The sequence below is a fragment of the Empidonax traillii genome, unplaced genomic scaffold, assembly GCF_003031625.1.
Source record: "Empidonax traillii isolate 1590-97213 ecotype Southwest subspecies unplaced genomic scaffold, ASM303162v1 scaffold236:size2090792, whole genome shotgun sequence".
In the NCBI taxonomy this organism is placed as follows: Eukaryota; Metazoa; Chordata; class Aves; order Passeriformes; family Tyrannidae; genus Empidonax; species Empidonax traillii.
The window spans coordinates 986271-1007755 of NW_020955429.1; the positions used below are offsets into that span (position 1 = coordinate 986271).

Here is a 21485-nt window from a genome sequence, read left to right on the forward strand (position 1 = left end):
AAAAAAAAAAAAAAAAAAAAAAAAAAAAAAAAAAAAAAAAAAAAAAAAAAAAAAAAAAAAAAAAAAAAAAAAAAAAAAAAAAAAAAAAAAAAAAAAAAAAAAAAAAAAAAAAAAAAAAAAAAAAAAAAAAAAGCAAAACAGGAAGGATTTAAAGCTGGGACAGACATTTGCCTAATTTTATAATAAACACTGTCTTTTCAGGATCGCTTCATGGATCGGAGAACTTTCTAACCAAAAATGTAAAAAAACAAAAAAAAACCAAAAAAAAACCACAAAAAAACAAAAAACCACAAAAACACAAAAAAAGTGAAAGGACTACTTATCATTTCCAGCAGTCACAATGACAAGTTAAGGTGGGTTATCAGTTCAAACATAGGAAGGGGATTTCTTGGTTCTTTTTGGTCTAAATATCTTTCTTTTTTAATTATCATTTTATAGGTCTGTTGTACAGGCCATTATGTCATACAAGGTGTTTATAATCGTATCAATCACGTTGGGGGTTCCTTTCTTAACTGGTACAATTTAGGCAGGCCTGTATTACTGGTGTATCTCTATTATTATTATTATGATTATTATTATTATTATTTTTATATATATAGTTTGGACGCGTTTGTCTTTGCTCCTGGATTATTTTCAGCGAGCTCCCACACCACGGGGGGAGGACGGGAGGGTGGAGAGGAAGAATGGAGCACAAATAGACTTTCTGTCCTAACCTTCTGGGAACGTTCTGAACAGTTTCCTCATCCTTGAATTTTTCTAATGCCCACTTGTAGGGGTCAGAAGGACTTACCTCCATCGTCTGTGCAGGAAGCTCAGTGTCACAGCAGAGATCATTGTGTGCAAACTTCCAGGCTGGCCTCTGCTTTTTAAGTTGGAATTTTTATTTTGGAATTAGTTCCAAACTGCAGTTCTCTCAATTATTTAGACAAAGTGGCCAAATTCTGCTCTGAGCTTTGTGTGCTTGGCTCCTTTCACTTCAGAGAGCGGGATGTGACCTCCTAGTGCAGATTTGTGTGGCATGGCAATGGCTCTTCTGTTCCAGCGATTTCCTTTGGCTGTGCAAGAGCACACATAAATGTTTAAAAAATGTCAAATTACCCAGGCTAATTGGCAATACGTAAAGCAGCATTTACAATCTTAAATTTTCACCAGGTGAGTTGGCACAGGACTTCAAAAGGTCAGATTCTCCCTGTTCATAGCAATATTCCTTTTCTGATGCTTCCAACGTTGTATTTAGGAAAAAATTTCTTGTAAAGGAGCGCTTCTGGCTGCCAGATGCAGAAGCCAAGAGTGTGGGAGCAGAAGTTGCCATTGTTGATGCCAACACAGCTCTGGGGCTTTGCACACACCTGAGTGATCTCATGTGGTGTCTGAACTGTGGCACCGCTCGCTGAGTAAAACCAGCAATAAGCGTCTCTGACCGGGGCATCGGGGCTCGCCTGTCACTGGAACTTCCTTTGCAAGGTCGGTTCTGATCCGTGTAGCAAAGGATATTTTCGTGGATGAGGAAGAGGTAACAAACTGTACAGAAGTTAGATCCCGATATTCTTAAATATACAATCTAGTACCTGAACCAAAAAAAAAAAAGATTTTTAGAAAGAGAAGACTGGATCACTGCAATGCAGTTCACTTTGAACTTTTCATTCCTGATGGATTTAAAGGTTTCTGCCATGTGTACAAAACTAAATTACTTTTAACCAGTGAGGATATTAGAATAGTCCCCTTTCCCACTCACCCCCCTTTCTTTTGTCACCAGACTGTCCTAAAGTAATGAGCTGATACAGCTGTTTTCATTATGTTGATGATTCAGGGGGATCCTGGAGCTTCTCATCCAAGATCCAGAAGGCACCAACTTTAAACTCTACATATGCTTTGGTTTGTGACCTGAGCATGTGGGATTTGTGTTTGCACTCAAGTGGCAGAACCCCTTATCTCTCCCCCCACCACCATGATTTTGCTCTGTTCATCTCTAACTCTCCACCTTCCTGTTTTACTGATATTTAAACCAATTACCCCTAAAACTTCAAAACTAGTGAACTGCAAGCAGGGAAACTAACAAATGTCCGTCCACCGTTTCTTATGTGGTTTTAATTTTTTTATGTTTTATTTTTTTAAAACTAAGCTTGAACCAAAGTCAATTTCTAGCAAGCTGCTGTACTAATGGACTAGTTTGTATAAGTGCAGTTCAGATGCAGAGAGGCGATAGATGCTACTGACAATTTCTTTTTCATTTGTCTTTTGTTTTTATTAATTTTATATAAAAGTTGCTGCTTGGTTTTATTTTTTTTTTTTTGGTAATTTGTGTTATCCTTGGGACAGACTCTTAACTTGATTTTAATTTGTTTTCTTTTATTTGATATGTAAATAGAATGGCAATGTCAGAGGATTGCTAATCCAACAGGTCCCACCTTTATCCCCCCAGTATGGATGAATCTAAGTATTTTTTACATGTCTCTGTGTCTTCAGGCTGTGTGGGAGACTTTTAGGGCTATGAATAATACTGGGCCACAGTAATATCTTCAGAGCAGTAACAGATATAGCTGGGTGAGCTTCAGGGAGGCAGGGGAAGAGTAGGAGATGCTGGTACCCACTATGTTGCCTGGAGGCCATAGCATGGGCTATAGTTTCTACCAAAGGAATGCCAAGTCCCTGGGACTTGTCTTCAGTGAAGTAAGAGGATGGGCAAAACTGCACCTATAGCTTTGGTTCCTGGCTCTGAAAGTTCCTGCTTACTTCCAATGCCTGTGCAAAAGTACAATTTATCAGAAGGCTTTTTTTTGTTAAAGGGAGGATACTACTGGTCTTTTCTCCAGTGTATCCTCTACTCCCTAAGGGTGTTGTGGCAGGGTGGGGGAGGATGGTCCTTGCATATGTCTAGGAAATACAAAGAAAGGCGGGCCTTAAATCAGTGGAAAATCCTCTCTCCAGAGTTCAAAGAGACTGTGCCATTAGCTGTCTGAATGAGTTTTCATGTCCCATTCTTGCTGATTTGTGGTTGGGAGAGAGTCTTGTTGAGTACATATCTGGAACACTAATGCAGCTTGGATGGTTTATTTATTATAAAAAACTGCTTTTTTTCCCTGACTACCTTTGCATTGGTCACATGGCTTTGGTGTGAGCACCTTATACCCCCTTACCCTCCTCCTGTCTACCCCATCACCCTCTCTGGGGCCCAGATTCCAGGGAATTTCTTAGCCAGTCTTTTTCTGAGAGAAACTGGAAACTCAGTAACCACATATCCAAGAAAGAGCTTGGGTTTGCTTGCAGAAGCTGACATACTACCCAAACAGGACATATCCCATGGCATCCATTACCAGTGTACTCTGATTCATTGTCCTAAAACATCCCAGGACTGTCGTTCCTGGAGCCTGCTTTTTGTCCCTATCAGTGTTTTTCTTGATGGATGCTGGCTACCTCTGGTGTTTCGGTGAAATGTGGAAATCAGATTGGCAATGAATGTACATCTGCCTAGTTAGAGCACGTGTGCTCCTTCAGCACATGAAAAGAATATAAGGTCATGTACTATAACTTAGCGGAAGTTTCCTTTTAAATCATAATCATGCTGGCAGCAGAAATTGATGTGTATTAAAAGAAACAATAACAATTGTATACAGGCCCAGTAAATATGATCAGAAGGAATTTGATGGTGTTGTTGGAAAAGGATAATAGCATCTCTTTTTCAGAGCTCCATGTCTCTGTATTTAAAAGTGAGAGGGTTGCTTTTTATAGTTACAATCATGTCACAGTAGCCATGCAGGAAAAGAGAAAGCAAAAAACTCTCTCATTATAGATGAGAACAGTTAGCTCAAAAAGCAAGAGATTTACAGAGGCACAAATACAGAAGGTCAAGAATAATTTAGAAAATGGCTTCAGGAGGAGGTGTAGCCTTTAAAGCTTTTCTGATGTTAAGAAAAACATGTTTTGCTTTAGCACACTTTGGCTTTAGCACACTTGATCTCCTCAGAACACAATAGTTACCATAGAATGATTTATGAACAGCCCTTAGAAAGTACACACAGATGTGACTGCTTACAATAGTTACATCTGTGTGTTTAAACTTCCTTAAGAGGATTTATTTTGTTTCTGAGTTACTGTACAGTATGTGTTAGTCTACGTACATTTTTGTCATGTTACTCTGAGATGGTGTGTATGTACATATACACTTCTCTTGGAACTATGACCTAATGTTTAATGCCACTGTGTAGACACATTTCTGCAGTTGAGTTAGTAAAGGATGCAGCAGTGTTAATTCCCTAACTCTGTGCACATTCCTGCAAAGCAACATTCTTTAAAACAGAAATTCTCTCTCTTTTGTTACAAATGGAAGAGCACAGCCATTACAGCTGGAATCCTATCACAGATATTAAACCAAAAACAACATCTGATTTACCTTAAGTATTAATTAATATTTTCTTAGATAAAGGATCTTAGAGAGACAAGTAGCTTCTCATGATCATTAGAGTGCTTTAGGTCAGACAGAGTAGTGCATCTGCTCTGAGCTTTCAGTGCTACTTGTTGTCCAAATGGAAGCTTAAAATTTAGATCTCTTTATTGCCATGTTAACTTCATGAAGAACCACTGTTCTCTATTCATGTTCTGCTCAAAATGGTTAAAGCATGTTTATCCACAGGGCCTGGGTATCCCTGTTGCACATACACCTGACTGTTGCCTAGGGTGGAGTGTTACCAAAGGAGTAAGCTGGGCTGCTGCACCCACTGCATTCTCACACAGCCAACTCACATTCCTTTGTGTTTTTGCAACCAGTATATCTTACCTGTCCCTCCCAAAGTACTATAGCAATACACAATTCAAGATGCCTACCTTGCACAAGTTCTACCCTTTTCAGTCGTTGAATCTCCTGTTGCTGCTCGTGAGTTTTTTCTCTTCTTTCCAGCAGGGAAGTCCCCTAAAATACTTAAAGATATTTGACAGAGGAGGATTTGTGGAAAAGTTGCTGGCTCATGGTTTGCCATTTCTTAAAATGTTCATATCTTTGTGATCTGAACGGTACCTGGTTCCCTCTGTGTCAGTGCAAGCAGTTTCACTCCTTTTGGAATGATGAAAAGCAGTTCCTCTGCTTGCATATCTTCACACATGAACACACAAAGTAACACATGGGAAAAACTTGGTGTTTTTTCAGTTTATCTATTTTCATTTGATCTGTCTGCCACTTCTCCCAGGATACTCCTTTTACCCCCTTGGGATGCTGTTAGGAGGGTGTTAGGAAGATTGCACTGTAATTAGAAATAGTTTAACTGTGGGAGAAAAGACATCTTTTAGTCAAGTAGACAAATAAGGTCAGCATGCAGAACGTATCAGGTACTTCATTTCTGCCCAAATTCCTAAACACAGAGCAACTACTGAGCTTTGTCTCAGGGCTGCTTTCAACTCCATCAGTGATACCCTGCTAAGAACCGTCCATGACTGGAATAATCTGGGCCCCCTTTCTTCCTTCCTTCCCTCCTCACCTCTCCCTTCTTGTTCCTTCCCCATCTTCCCTCAGCAAAAGGTAGCACCATACAGCTCTGAGAACAATACTTGTGGGTAGCAGCTGGCTTCTGGCACCTTCATAAAATACCTCAGCATAGCTTAGCATTGTCGCAGAACTGGTTTTAAACTGAAAAAATCAGAAGAGAAAAGCAAACTTTATAAATAGTGGAGATAATTCTAGCTGTAGAGTTTAGTTGAACTGATGTTTATTATGATTGATAAACATGATTATGCTGTATGTATTTGAGATCCTGTTTATAGGTTACAACTTTATAGGGTCGGGTGGGGGTGGGTGGATGTTGGGGGCAGAGAAGGGGGGTTTGACTGTGTTAGAAGGAAAATGTTTGCTCATAAATTTTTTTCCTTGTATCTGTCTTGCCAAAGGAAACATTTTGTCGCTCCTGGGTTTGGGATTGTTGTTTGGTTGGTTTATCTGTGGTCTAATCTGCAGCACAGCACGTGGTGGCATGCAGGTTACTGATGGGGTTGCTGTTCAGGGTCCTTTCGAGTGTGCGCACACTTCCCTCCCTCTTGGCCTTTCCATGCCCTTCGCCGGGATCTGAAGATGAGGCAACACGTACCCGGAAGGCTCGGGGGAAAGGAGATGGCTGTACTGGGTTAGAATCAACCTCGGGGGTGTAAATCTGTTCCAGTTGAGTTGCTCCAGAGCTGAACTGGGTCCATTGTGTTTAACTTCAGGAAGGGACAAGAATGGTTGTCACATCTTAATCTTATCTGGGAGAGCAAAAGTGAAACAGGTTCCTTTTATCCCCCTTGTCTTGTTACTGAATGTAGGGCTTGTCGTGCTTGATAATAGGTGGAAAACTTTTTAAACACTTCCTTTTCTAATAGCAATGCTAATCCTGTCTAGACCAAAAACTATGAAAGAAAAAACCAAACTGAGAGGTGAAAGCTAACCTACTCCTAACACCTGGCTGATCTGCCTGAAAGGGTTGAAATACTGTGAGACAGTTGTGGGAGAGGAGCTTTGAGGTGTTGTTGGCGAGGGAGTGGGTCATTCTCCTGGCCTATGTCTTGGTGTTGCAGTGGGAGTAGCAGAAGAGCGAGTGGTTGTTGCATTGGGAAGGGTGTTTCAGCCCACTCCGACTGGACTCCAAGGCTCCCTTCCCGTTTCCTGTCCAGGCTGGCGGAGCAGGGGAAGAGTGGAGGGGTGTGCGTGGGTGTGTGTGCGAGTGCGTGTGTGCACCTGGCTGTGAGCGATGATCCAGAGAGGTGGGTTTCTAAAGGAGCTCAACTCCACTGGGGCGGGAGAATTCCCAGTGGCCTCGTAGGGAACCAAAGGCACTGATAAATTGTCAGCTCTGCTGTTTTCAGAGCGGGTAAGAGGAGAAGCTGGGTGGGGTTTTTTTGAGCTTTGGGTCAGTGTCCCTTTCTCTAAGGACCTCATCTCTTTCGGGTACTCCCGCCTTTTCTGCACAGAGTTGCTTTGGCTCTGTGAAGACAAATAGTGGGTGGGGTTTGCCCAGTGCTGCAGGTCTTAGGCTGATATTGGGATACAGTCAGGGAAAACTGTTTCTTTCCTTCAAATGTGGAAGCAGTGTAGTCCAAGGTCAGAGTCTGTTCAACAGCTTTTGCATGTGGTCTTTCTCTTAAGGGAGGGATCTTGAAGACTCCTTGCTTTGCTCCCCAAAGCAGCCTTGTACATGTTCATATGTTGTGCTATTGGGCTGAGCTGTTTTATCAGTGAACTTGGTGAGCTCTTGTGAAGAAAGGGAGGGAGGAAGGGGGAGAGGCGGATTGTCCAGCTACTCTTCCTCCGGACACCAATCGGGTTGCAGAACTTCACTGAAAGCTTTACTAATAGAATTGTTGTTCTGACATTATGTAAAAGTGGTATTAATATTGTGTGACTTTTCAAAGAGCTAGTTAGATTTATAGATAGGTAATAGGGATATTGAAGAAATGACTTCTCAAAGAAAAGAGCACTTGGAACAAAAGAAGTGGAAAACAAGGTGTGCTTTATGGAAAACAAATCTGAGGAAGGAAATGAAACAGCTTGTGGGAGGCGAGGGAAGATGATACCCTTTGGTGTTCCTTAGTGCTGCTGAGGCTCAGCCCCAGAACTGGAACAATACCCCCTCTGCCTTATTTCATCTCTCTACCAAACAGGACATTGTCAAGTAGCTCAGACCAAAATGCTGATCTGTCTTAGATCTATGTTAGTCTGCTGGTGAATATTCTCCGGCAGAGCTTTACATAATACCATAAGATACTTAATTTATCACGTTAGTTTCCCCTTTCCTCCCAAAATTGTCTTATCTGTTGTAGGCCCCACTTCAGGATTCACACTGCCTTTTCTGAATTTTGTAGCAGCAGCTACTGGAGCCCCATACCCTGAATGTCGTAACTTTGTGTGCGTTCAAAGCCGGCATGTTGAGGTGCTATAAAAACCTGAAATTATTGAACTATAGAAATCCTGAGACCTCAGGAATGGCACGTCAAGGGGCAAATCATGGAGATAGCACAACCCCCTTGGGAAACAATTTAGGAAAAAGAGCACCTGTGACAGTGTCCTGAGAACAAGGCAGTTAAGACAAAACCTTTAGTTCTTCCCCCATTCACTCTCCATGTATCGGCCTCTGTGACCCCGGTGCTCCCTGCACCTGAGCGAGTCCAAGGGGAAAAGGCAAAGAGGAAGACTTGGAGATCAGGGCCGCTCCCCGCAAGTTCCCGGGGAGCCGGACTGTGCCTCCCTGCAAGCCAGGGAAGGGAAGGGACCGCTGCAGAGCCGCCCATGGGTGGCTTGGAGAGGGCTGGAGCAGCACTGGGCCCCGAGGGGTGCCTCGTGTGCCAGCGATCCATGGGAAGGACCTGGGCAGTAGCTTCTGCGTCCCCACCAGTGCTGTTCCATTTCCTTCCTCTGTGGTAGTGTCAAAGGCTAGGTGTGAGTAGGTGTGGGGTGTTTATCCGCCACAGGTACAGGAGCTGTCGTATACCTCATTTCTAACTCGTAACTGAGTAACTTGCTTTAACTTTCTCCAAACCCCACAGAGTTGCCAAGTCTGCCCTCCCTCCTTTGATTAACACTGAACTCTGGCCTATAGCACCCCGTGACCTGCAACCTGGGGAGATGACCCCCTAACGCCTCTGAATGTCGCTGCTTAAAAAGCTACTGCAAAGTGAGGGCAAATTGCAATCTTATCTTATTTCCTTTGGTTACAAGGGGTCCTCTTGATTAGTCTGTGAATATCCACCCCCTCCCCTTCACTCTCCACGGAAAAGGGCCACCTGCACTGCCTTTTCCCAACCCGGGCCCACACTGAACTCCAGGGCCCGGAGGCACTCTCAGCCCAGTGCTGCGTACATGCTACTCACTTTTTAAACATGACCAAAAAAAAACAAAGGAAAAAAAATAGAAATCTCCAAATATTTAATTTTCTTCTTTATTATTTGACAATCCTATATCCCTTCCCCCACTCCCCAACCTGGCCAGAAGCTGCATCCTTAACCCGGTCCATCTTTATTTGAATGTAGTTCCCCTACCCCCATGGGAAAGAGAAGCTTTGTCAGGTCACGGTGGCTGCTATAAGTCGGGAGGGGGCGGTTTCTTTGTTTTGTTTTGTTCTTGTAAAATTTCCAGCCAAAACCAAAGATTTCCTAATGATTGTATAAACTCAAAACAAACAAACAAACCAAAGACAAAGGGCGTCTTCAGCACCAAGCCCATCTGTGAGGCCGCTCTTGCCAGGGCAAGAGTCTCTGCCAGCTCGGGGCTCCGAAACACCCCAGGAGGAAATTCCCTGCTCCGGGTTGAAATCTGGGGCGCAGGCGCTGGGAAGGGGCGGCCCGGGGGGGCTTCGCAGGTGGGTTGAGGAGCTGAAGACTTTGGTGCAGGATTGGCTGCTCTGCTGGGTGCTTTAACCCTCTGGGGGCTGGGTGATGTCGATTAATACACGCTGAGGTGCACTTCTGAGCTTCCCCCCCCTTCACTGCTTGGAAGAGGCTGTCCTGTTGTGAGAAATCCCTGAAAGAAGAAGAAGCAGCTTTTCATTTCTCCTCTAGTTCCTTTTTTCTAGATTTCTTTTATTTTTGCAGCACCACTGTGCAACTATGCATTGTATTTCTCAACCTTTTATGCTAGGTAGATGCCTGTGACTTTTTAACTTTTTGGGGGGGATTGCAAATGGAGGAACTTTTTACATGGATCTTTTTAATCTCAGTTGATTGGGGGGTGTTTGGTTCTAGGGTCATACAAGCTCTATCCCAAAGCAAAATCCAAATGTTAATATTATTAGCCTGATGCAGATACCAAAGATAATTTCTTTCCTGCAGAACCTTAGACTTGTGTATTAAGTACGATTACCCAGCACTTGCATTAGTCTAACCTCAGTAATTCCAAAGCTTAGATGTATATTTTGGTATATTTCTGGGATATTAAAAAATTGTCGTTTAAATTCTTGTTTGTTTCAGTGTAATGCTCTTAAAGTCATAGCATGGAGATAACTGAACTTGTCCTATTCTTAGTAGTTTGAAATAATAGTATTTTTGTATGTTTTGAGTGTGTCTATGTATGTATTAACATAACAGTTTTCACTGCCTAGGTGTTCATAAATAATAAAAAGGAAAAAAACCAACTGCAAAGGGGTTTTAAGCTGTACATAATATTCCATGAGGAATTTCCACCAGACCGCCAATTTGGATTGCATTTTCACTGATGATCGCTCCCAACTGGGATTCTTTCTTTCTTTTTAAAGAGACAGCATGTTCTTTTTTTTTCCCCCCATTGACCTGAGGTTCTTTCTCAGTGTAAAGGGGTTTTCACTGTTTTTAAGGGATGGGCCAAAGAGGAAGTAGCTTAAATTTTATTTTAAAAAATAATAATAATTTAACATGTTAATTTGAAAAGTACCCCTTTGTATGAAGAACTGGGAGTGGAAAACCAAGCCTTTTCTTCTAAATTCGGTTATAGTTTCCAAAGAGATGAGGATTTGTGAATGTCTGTAGCATCTGGGCAGTCCTTTTTTGCTTTTTTTTCCCCTAAATAAGGCAAGTTTTTGGTCCTAATGGTTTCACTGCTCTGTGCAACTGCCTGCTTACACCGGCTTGGAGGGTTTTTTTTCTCTTGCCCTTCCTCATACACTGCATTTATACACTTGAGGTCAGCAGAACACTTGAAATCAAGGGCCATATGGGAGTACCCTACCCAAACCCAACCCAAGCTTTTCTTGAGATTGAAATGTGAGAGTCCCACACATTTCAAAACCTTGCTGATCACACTAAGGGTGAGGAGGAAGGCGAAATGCTGTCTCTTTAAAGATGTCCTTTATAATTATTGTTATTATTATTATTATTATTATTATTATTTTCCCAGTGGTTGCCTACAGATAGCTGTAGGCATTGAGAGATTGTGTAGATTACAGTAAATCAGAATGAAAAGGTAGATTTTGTGTAGATGCATTTGTCTGCTGTAATTTTTTATATATATTAAACTTACTGTAATTGTACAGTTAATTTCTGTTGTAAACATCATTAAACCATTTTCCAAGTGTTTTAACATGTATGCAGTTGTTTGTAGTTTTTGAATGTGTTAGGGGAGGTTGATTCCCCTTCCCTCCATGGATCAAAGTGGGCCAGAAGATTGGTCCTTCATGCCCTTTGTCTCAGACTGGAGGAGAGAGAATGGGTTTTTTGCACACTGCTTGAAGCTTTTGTTCCACTTCTCTATTTATCAGCTCCTCTCCTAGAAGCAGAAACATCTCCAGTTGCTTCCTGAAGGCAAAGAGGAGACTCAGCTCACACCTACGGAGAGTGTCCCTAAAACAAGTGTTTGAGTCAAAGTACCCTTTTATATATATAAAGAGCATAAAGGTGATATTTTTTTCCCTAGAGGATTTCATTCCTATTGTTTAGTGGTTGGTATTTTATGCTGCCAAAACTTATAATTTCTACATCTTGCAAATATGGTTGTGATTATTTAAAAAGAGAAAGCTGTTTTCAGTACTATTTGTTCTTGCATTGGTGTTTTGCAGCAGTAACTTTACTGAATTTTTCAGGTTAGCTGGCTGAGGTATCCCCCAGTTCTCTCAGATTTTTCTTGTCATTGCAGAAGAACACTAAGGGATCTAGGATTTTTTTTTTTTCAAGAAACATTCGTTACCATCTCTCAGTTTACTTTTTTTCCTCTAATTTATTGGAAATATTCTTTAAAAGCTACAAGCACCTACTACATGTACAGTTTTACTGCTGAAGAAGTAGAACAACCTTGTCACTTGCATAGCAGCAACTTCAGCAAGTTTTTCTGCTGCTAACCCACCCAGTCCCTGAAAAGAAGACATAACTTCATCCAGGCAGAACTTTTGTTCCCACAGTCTTGCTTTAGCTCTGCTTCTTCAGTGAAGACTGACAAAATGAGCTGGTCAACTCCAGACTCGAGGTAAAGCTTTATTTTGCTGAGCTGGTTTTGTCCTTGCTGAGTTCTTGCAGGTGTCATTGTGCAGCTTGTAAGTCACAGGCAAAACTGAGGCTGCAGCAGCAGGAGGTGAGTGTACCTTTTATACTGGGCCTTGGGGCATTTTTCCAAAACCCCATCCCACTGCTCAGGATTTGTTTAGAAGCTCCTGTTGGAATACTGTCCTCCCCAGCTTCCCTGGAAGATTTATGCTGTTGGGTGCAAGTCAGTTCAGCTGGGCTGAATGTGACAGGTCACAGTCTCAGCCCGTTCTCACACCTGTTCCCTGCACACACAGGTCTGCCACTGCCTTTATTAATTCATCAAAATTATTGACCTAGTACCTCTTTGGAATTACACCTGCATCTTTTAGAGGTAACCTGATGTTAGACTGGTTTGGAAACTGGATTTAAATTGGCTTTTGTACAGTTTCTGTTGCCCAGAAGTGATATATAGGAGTCCATTCTCCTTGTTTTCATTGTAACAGGGGTATCATCTTCTGCCTTTTGAGAAGTCTCTCATGCAGATTACTTGGCTCATATTTAGCTCCAAGTGCTGGATGAATGGCAGTGCCACTGCTTGATCTTTTCTTGGAGCTTGGTGCTCATTTTTTTCATGTTGAAATGCTGCCAGTCAGCCTCAATCCTGCATTACACTAACATCACGTCACTTTTTACAATTGAAGAAAAAAAAGTAATCTGGAGCACTTTTTTAAAAACTGAAGCAGTTTTTAAAAGGCAAATTTAAAGCAAAAAGTGTCAGTCTTAAGATAAATACCACAGGAAATAACTACAGCCCTATCTGTTGTATAAATGCAATGTAACCATGATACCCCTGTATCATGTCATGATACCCCTGCTAGGCAGGGCAGAGCTGTGGAAACAGCTGCGTGTGTTAAAAGGGGTATTCTGGTCTCACAACACAAACCTTACAAACAAAACAAACAAACAAACAAAAAAATCAGCCTAATAACCACTATTATTGGAAACAACTTTACAGATATGTACATTTTAATAGCAAAAGCTTGCAGTTGCATGATTCAGGAGGAAAGGGTAAAGGGACTGGATGACTCCAGACACACTCCCTCTGTGCACCAACCAAAGGAGGTTATTGCACAGAGAAAACACGCAGTGCTTGTGTCAGATGAAAAAGGCTTCACCTCCTCTCCCCACCAAAGCATGTGGGCATCTGTCCTTCTTGCCCATCCCATCTGTGACTCCCACTTAGCGGGGAGGCAAAGTCTGCATTTGAAGAGCATCATAAGTGTCCTTGGTGGCTGCACTGAGTCCCTGAAAAAGAGAAAAACAGGTGAGGGACAAGTTCTCCCTAAAATTTCCCTTAGTGCTGACTGGCCAGCCCCAGGGTGGCAGGGGCTCCACAGCATAGTTCTAATTTTTTTTTCCCTGCAGGGAAAATGAGTGATTCCGTAGATTTTGTACAGTGCCGATAGCTAACTGTCACTTATCTGAAGGCAAGGTACATTCTGAATAACTGTTATGAACATATGACTACAGCAACTCATCCTAACTGGTTATGAAGATCTTTGGAGTGCATTTTATTTGCATATTATTAAGACCTAACTGATGCTAGAGTGAACTCGGGTAACTAAATGAAGACATCAAATCATGAACTTTGTTCTCTAGATTTCTCTTTGATTTGGAAAAGAAGTCAATGTGACTCTGGGTAAGTAAGTTGGCAGCAGAGCTTCAGATGGCTGTGAACCTCGGGAAGCATCCCCTCACGTCCCCTCCTGCGACTCCAGAGTCCTTTTCCTGCCAGTCTGCTCTGGTAAGTCAGCTGTGACCTGTGTGTTACGGATCTCTGCGGCAGCAAGGGGAACAACTGCTCCAAGAGCAAGGCAGTAGATGTAGCAGGCTTGCAGGTCAGCCCAGGAGCCTTCCAGAACAGAGATAACTGGGGCTTCCAACAGAGAGGATCTAGCGAGACACCTGGTGCCTGCTTGTAAAACTTCCAGCTACCCTTCACTTCCCTGCTATGAATATTCAGTAGTGTACTGAGAACTCTGGGAGGTTGGTGCTACTTATGAGGCTCCTGTGATATCTCAGTAAAGATGGGCTTGCAGAAAGGTGTCTTTAGCTAAAGAATCACTGTGTTACAGGAAAGCTCCCTGGCAGGTGCTGCACCTGAAGAACTTTTTTATATGTACTGTATTTGTGTCATTTTGAGATGTCAGTACAATGTACAGGCTTCTGCAGAAAGTAAAATGCATTTTGAAACAGTTATGCCTGGTGACCCAGCTAAGACCTTACTGAGGGACTCTGTGCCCTTTGTCAGATGTGTGCAACTCTGAACCCCTGCAGTGCACCAAGGGACTGGAGGTGCTGAGCAGCCTCTGTGCTACAGCAAGGGGGCCTGAACCACTGATGCCCTGAGTTACAACAGCTGCTTGGCAACCTCTAGGTTTCCATTGAAGCAATAAAAAATGTGGAGACAGAACTCTGTGCATCGTCTGTGCAGTCGAAAGGTGCTTCTCTAAGGTGTAGGACCATGGAAATGGTTCCTACCAGGGCAGCAGGTGTATTTAGATTGTGCAGCCACTTTATCAAAGTGCCATCAGTGCGGCCTTTGCCCTGAATCTCCTCAGAAAGATGCTTTGAAAGCTCTGTTTCATCACGTCCCACTGACAGTGCAGTTGGATATGTAATTACGGGCTACAATTAACCCATGAAGACAGATGAGGGGAGCAGCTCCTGGACCCGTTGCCTACCTGGTAGACACCTTCGCTGCCTTTGCCTCGCCGCCTCTGCTGCTTTGGGAAAGAAAAATAAGGATAGATTAATGGGTATTTTTCCTTATCATGCAAAAAGGAAGAACTCCCTGATTTCCCCCATCCTGTCCTGAGGGTTGGCAGCTGTGCTTGGCCTGGACCTGCTCTTCACAAAAGGGAAAGCACCTGCTAAGTCTGGACCAGCCCTGACACACTGCAAGGGCTGTAAAGGAGAAAATAAAGAAGATTGGAAATAAAAGGAAATTATTTTGGTTTGCTGACATATTTTTCTGTCATACTGTTACAATGCTGCTATTTCTTTGATTTACTGGATGTATAGAGCTTTGGAGGCATTCCTATAGATGCTGATTATTTAGTATTAGACTATCAAAAACATGTGGCAAGGAGTAGTGCCTGCTACAGTTAAAATTGCAGCAACCTCTTAAATGGTCATATATCTAGAATGGGACATGAGTTTTGGTGTTCTCATCCCTCCAGGAACAGAAACATTCATAAAAACACAGTGCAGCTTTATAGACCCATAGCTCATGAACAGAGCTTGACTATGGCAATGGGGCATCAGAACACATAAATGGGGAGGAGATTACATGTCAGTGTTACTTCAGCATTTCTCAGCACTAAACTTTGCTTTGAAATGCCTCTTTTTTCATGTTTCAGAAGGAAATGAAAGGTTATATATATATATATGACATTTTGACTTAATATAGAACCTCTGTAGGTCACAGCAATTTTTCATTTTGCCATAAACAAGTGTCCCCAGATGGTTTGTTTTCAACACCAGCTCCCCTCCCCCAGCAGCTTGTGCACATAGCAAAACCTGTCCATTTGCTGTAGCTGGAGATACGACTGGTGTGTACCTTCTTGAATGTTTGAGAGGGAAGCTGGAGGAAGGAGAATGTGTCCCCCCTTTCTTGTCTGAAGACAGGCCCAAGGAGGAGCTTGCACATGGTTTCCTGTGCCTGTAATGCCATCCAGCCTCGGCAGCCCTTGGAGGGGGAATGGTGAACTTCCAGCTCCAAATTGCTCTAGAGGAACGTGCTCAGCTGCTGTGAGTTGCTGGACCACAGACATTGCAGCACTTGACAACAGACACTCCTTCAGCTACTCCTCACCCATCTCAGACCCTCTGCCCGCTCAGCCAGGGCAGCCAGCAGAGTTTTCTGTCCAAAAGTTGGAGTATTTTCTGCTGACATTATTCAGTGTGCCCGGGGATGCTGCTGGTGTAGGGGCTGTGTTTGTAATGCCAATGGGACAAAGCTGACTGATCTCCACCTGGGTTTATGGCTTCTCTGAGGCCAGAACTACATGTCTTTCCTACTGCTGCACTGAACTGGTAACTACAGGAAACAGCTCCCAGCTGTGCCTGTAATTGCTGTGCAACAAGGACACTGCCTCGTGCAAGGGGCTGCATGCAGCCAGGACTACTGCTCTGTAGGGGAGCAGTGATGAGGAATTTTTTTTTCTCCTGGGAAACATTTCACCAGGAAGGAAAGTAGAACTCACCTCTCCCTTCATTCCGATTTCACTGTATGCCTCACCCATCTTGTCCTTCTGCAGTGCCTGCATGCAGAGAGGGGGAAAGAATCAGCTTGTTTCTAGAAAAGCCAAGCCAGCCCCTGGGTGACCACACTCTAAGCCTCTGCTTCCGGGGCTACCTTGCTTTAAGAAATTCAATCTGTTCCAGAGCAGAAGGGATAGCAGTGGGACTTGTCCGATGTGCATGTGAATCGATGCTGTATGTGATCAAGTCTGTGTAGCATATCAATACCCCCTCATCTCCAGTATATCTCTATTCTCAACCAAGTCATTTATCCAGATGAGTGCTAGACACTACAACCGAAGCTCCCCAAAGTAAAGTTTTAAGCAGAGTTTGTTCAGGAGACAAACCCAACCATGAGGCTCAGGCCCAGAGGAAAGGGAATTCTTAACACTGCAGGGTGAAGATTAAGAAAAAGGAGCTCTTCCTTTCTTCCTCCATCTGGGGAAGCAGTTCCCAAACGCTTACAAACCAGCTGTGATCAGAGTGTCTGACTCCATAATGATGGAGGCTAGCCTTGGAAACAAGCTCATTTCTCAGCAAGAGTACCCAGAAAGACCTGAGTTAAGACATGAGCATTAACATTAATGTGTCAACCCTTTGGAGCACAGTCTAGCCATGTCTAGCCAAAGTCAAGTCAATTAAAGAGGTTCCTAAGCAGCCACTCTTAGATGCACTGGCCTTTGCCAGAGAGCAGTCACAGCCATTGGAGAACAAGCACATAAAATACTGCAGCATCAATGATATGGAATAAAGGTTGGTTTTTACTAATGCCCTAACACAAAGGGATCAGGAGGTATCTTGATCCAAATTCTTTTCCTCATCTCCCCAGACAGTCAGTGTTTTTCTCCTATCACAAAGAAGTGAGCAGAAACTTTCTAGAAAAGAAAAAAATAAAAAAAGGCTTGAGGAGGATTTGTTGGGTAAGAGGAGAAGTCTTTGAAAGCAGCTGTTAAATTTGAACCAAAGCTGAAATTGGGTAGAGGGGAAAAAGGTCTCCTATGAAACAGAAGCTCCTGTTTCCAGCTACCACTCCAGCGCTCTCTACTCACAGTGTACACAGTTTCCTGGGGGTTCTTTCTTCTCTGCTGTAAAACAAAAGAAGAATGTTTCCCACAAGTTGCACCACCAGCATCCCCCTCCACCTTGTACATGCCTGTGCATTTGCTCTATGGCACAGCTATGAATCTATGGACTTGCCCTGCCCATCACAGTCCATCTTGCCTCCACCCACAAGGCTCTGTTCGGACAACTTGTTCTCTGGAAAATTAATTTCATTTTAATAATTGGTAAAACTTAGTTCTTCTCTGCTCAATCCCTACTGCTGTCACCTGCAGGCAAGCCCTTACATGCCAATGCAGGAGGTTTTCCCTCCCTTTTCCTTAGAAACTGATGGGCTCTGCAGCAGAAATGATTGTTTGGGCCGCTGCTCCACTTTGTGGGCGCCTGTTTGGCAGCAGCACACACAGCAAGCTCTGGTGAAACACCCACTGCTGCCTCGCCTGCTCCGCATCCGCCCCGGGGCTGGGTGTCACTTCCTATCTTGGGTGGCTGCAAAAGCTCTCAGCAAAGAGAAGGGGGGGCAGAGACCAAAGGAGAGGGGAGGTTTACTCCTCTCCCCCTGCGCTGCCAGCACCCGAGTTATGACACAGATCGTGTCGTTCCCTCTCCAGGAAGGCCCTTGTGTTCAGCACAGGCGTGATGAGTGCCTGCCTGCGTGTCTGAGCAGCGGTTAGACACGAGATGGAAGGGACCAGATTAGAAGAAAAAAGGGGCATGTGTGGGAGGAAGTTACCTGGTGTCTCCCGCCCAGCTCAGGGTCTGCACCTCGCTTTGCCCCCAGAACATCATAGTCATCTCTGTGTCCACGAGTCAGTTTCTGAAACAAGAAAGCAAGAAGCTCATTATCATGGACATCATGATAATGAGGTAATAGATGTCAACTTAACACAGGAAATAAAAGGAACCCAGCATGGTTCACAAGTACTATAACTGAGCTAGAAATTAATTTTACTCTTTGTTACAACTGTCAACAAAAATATCTACAACTAAGCCATGGAAATGACAAACGGTGGTCTGTGCAGCACAAAACTGCAAGCTGTTGCATCAAGAACCTTTCTTAAGTAGAAACGAGTTGAAAATAAGAGAGTGTGAGGAGGAAGGATTGGCTTTCATGCTCTCTCTCCCACTGGAGAGTGAAGATCCATGTGCTTTATTTTTCTTGCAGAGCAGTTCATCTAAATTTTGATCAAGAAGATGCAGAAATTTTATGGCTAACACAATTCTTAGCTGGGAAAGTTTACCTTAGACCAGGGCAAAGGAGGGATTTCAGGTCAGCATAACACAGCTGACAGAGTGCTACTGAAAAGGTGACAGGCTACACTTAGACTGAAAAAAAGTTGCATTAGTGATCATACATTACACAGTTAAACAGAACTCACAGCAGGATGTGGCTATGGCCAAAAGCCTGAGAAAAAGAAATTAAAATCAAAAGACAACTAGACACAGCAAAACTAGCTAGAGTTTAATGCTGCTGTGAGCGAGCACTTTAGTTAGGAAGGACAGACAGGATCTTGTTTCTGTCCTCTTTCAAGTCAGGAACCTACAGCCCAAATATCTATCTACTATCTGGCCAGACTGGTGACAGCAGAAGCTGCCCTTGTGAGGTTTTCTCTTTCCTCCTTACAAGTGCTGCAAACATGCACACAAACATGTATAGCCTACTCATTAGCTGGTTCATCCAAAGTTTTTCTAACCCACAGGCAATTCACTATTTTATAAGCGCCCAAAAAGGTCTGTCTGGATAGCAGATTTAGAAACAAATTCCAGCAGTTACTTACATTGTACACATCATCCTGGCCTGGTCTCAGCTGTGGTTCAGAGGCCTGGCTAAGCTGGAAGAGAAACCAAACCATGAGCAGAGAGACAGTGGCTCCCTTCAGTCCTTTCATTCCTTCTCTCCTATGAGAGAAACAGGGCAACCCATGAGCAGCCACCTGTGGCACTGATGGAGCTGCATGCCCCATCAATACAAGCCACTGCTGCACTGGCACTTTTATCCCCACACCAGGTTGCTCTCAGCAGTAAAGTCATTTTACTTGCACATAACGCCAGTTCACAGCTCAAGACAGCTGGGTTTGTCCCCTGCACTCCCCTCCTCGGATCTTGTATCTCCATTCTGTTCCTGCCATAGTCCTGTGCTGTCAAAAGAAGCTCCATCAGGCTATAAAATCATAGCTGTAGCCCGTGTTAGGCAAAACAGGGTACCTGGCGCTGCTAACCAGCAAAAGCACTCCTGGCACCCAAGTCCTCCAGCAAAAGTGCTGCCTGCAAAGTTTGTGGTGCCCTGCTGCGAATCCCTGCTCCCCTCAGGAGCAGTACCTGGCTTGCAGGGCTCTGGTGCCACCACAGTAAGTTGACATGAGTGGTAACTAGCGGCAAAGGATTTCCCTTCTGTAGCTACTCTGGTTCAGCTGCTCACAATATTTATGGGCAGCCAATTGCTGCCCATTCCTTTTTCAGGTAAAAAGGGGCAGTTTTAGGTCAATGAGAGTAGCTACTCTGTGTTTTAGTCTTTTAAAAAAATCCAAACCATCAAACTACATTCTGTATTGCTTTAGCCTTCTTGAGTTATTATCACATGGTTAATTTTTATTAAAAGTAATTCTCTAGCTATGTTTATATTTAGGTGTAGAATCATGTCTGTGGCAATTACGAACTCCTCTCCCATGGTTGTTTGGGTTATGTTATCTGCATCATCACGCTCATACTATCAGAGATATCTGAATTATTGAGACATTTTAATACATCCTTCACAAGCTTGTCATCTATCCTGAACTTTTTGTATATCCCCTCCTCCCTTTCCAATGACAAAGCAGCAGAAAATATCCACATCAGACTTCATCAGGCATTTCCAAGGTACAATATCCAGAATCTCTGATGACATCTATAACTGTGGCATCAAAACACTCTCATATATTCTTCCTCTCCATTCATGAACCTTTGGAAAGAACTTCCCCAGGTTGCTGGAGTGGACACCAGAAAAAGAGGAAAGTTTAAAAAACAAACAAACAAACAAAAACCAAACAAAAACCCAAACAAAAAAAGGAGAGAGAATATAAAACAATAAAAATATCACATTCTAAGGGACATACTTCGTCGCCACTCCCACTTTCCAGATCAGCCCAAGTAGTTTGCACCACCAAAGCCATCTGTGTTTGGTTTGACTGACCTTGGCTTTCACAAAAAGCGCTGTCATGATGACTGCATAGAGAAAGAGGAATCCATCCAGTAAATAGCAGAGTCTGGGATCTGTCAGTCCAAGAACTGATGTAGCATCTGTACAAAAACATCAGATACATCAACAAACAAGGCCATTTGTACCACTGGATGCTTGAAGGCATAAATGTGGCAGTGCTGCATAGCTCTTCTTGAAAAAATAGCCAATATGAGAGCAACACTGTCCCTTTGCAAAGGAGATAGAATTCTGACTATAAGAATCCTAGAATTAATCAGGTAGGAAGGGACCACGGGAAGTCCAACCCTCTCTCTAAAGGGTAAGTTAGACCAAGGATTGCTAACACTGCAGTTACTGCAAGAAAGCCTCACACAGAACATCTATTTTCTGGTTTCTTTTATATTTCTGAAAAGAATCTCCTACAGGGATTCATTACTGGTTGGGGATACCTTTATCAACTAAAGCTTGAGTGTGTATGAGAAAATACACCTGCTTGGAAAAATGTTTTAGGGAAGAGCTTCTTAGGAAAAAAGATTTGTGTTAAATGTAAATGAGAGATTGACACTGTCGTATTCAGTGGGAGACCCAGGCTGAAATGACTACTCTGCTTTATCTAGAAAGTTGACTACTGCCCTAAGTGAGAGCTCAATAAAGTTATTACTCAGAAGATCTTGATGTTCATTTACTCATACATGTTTCATATATTTATATGCAAAAACAGTAACACTGTTGGGTTTTATCAGCTAAAACTGATGCAACTGCCTCTGTATCAGTTTGTAAACATGTAGCAAGTTCATAAAGTACAGTGAAAAAAATCAAAGCCTAAGTAACTATAGATCCAATATGCAACTCTGGGTCCATCCCTAAAAGGAAAAGCTGTATTGCACACTTATTAAAAAAAAAAAAAAAAAAAAAAAAAATTACTTAGAAACTAATCTTAGTCGTGCTTTTTGCCAAAAATTCATGAAAGTTCAAAAGAGAAAGACAAAAATTATCAATAGCCTGTGAAGCCCTTTGATGAAGATAAATTGAAAAGAACAGGTATGATTCATCTCCTTTCTAA

The 21485-nt window shown here is 42.9% G+C and overlaps 2 protein-coding genes across 2 annotated transcripts in view; one reads left to right on the forward strand and one right to left on the reverse strand.

Moving 5' to 3' along the window:
• The window catches only part of POU2F1 (POU class 2 homeobox 1), a 59584-nt gene extending 48579 nt beyond the window's left edge, over positions 1-11005 (forward strand). The window contains exons 15-16 of the mRNA XM_027888237.1: positions 164-169; positions 3896-11005. Coding sequence (XP_027744038.1) covers positions 164-169; positions 3896-3946 — 57 coding nt within the window. The 3' untranslated portion in view covers positions 3947-11005. The remainder of the gene's footprint in view (positions 1-163; positions 170-3895) is intronic.
• A 2108-nt stretch (positions 11006-13113) lies between these two features.
• Positions 13114-21485, reverse strand: part of CD247 (CD247 molecule) — a 52384-nt gene continuing 44012 nt past the window's right edge. Inside the window, 7 exon segments of the mRNA XM_027888239.1 lie at positions 13114-13188; positions 14628-14669; positions 16152-16208; positions 17238-17273; positions 17981-18064; positions 19026-19079; positions 20417-20523. Coding sequence (XP_027744040.1) covers positions 13123-13188; positions 14628-14669; positions 16152-16208; positions 17238-17273; positions 17981-18064; positions 19026-19079; positions 20417-20523 — 446 coding nt within the window. The 3' untranslated portion in view covers positions 13114-13122.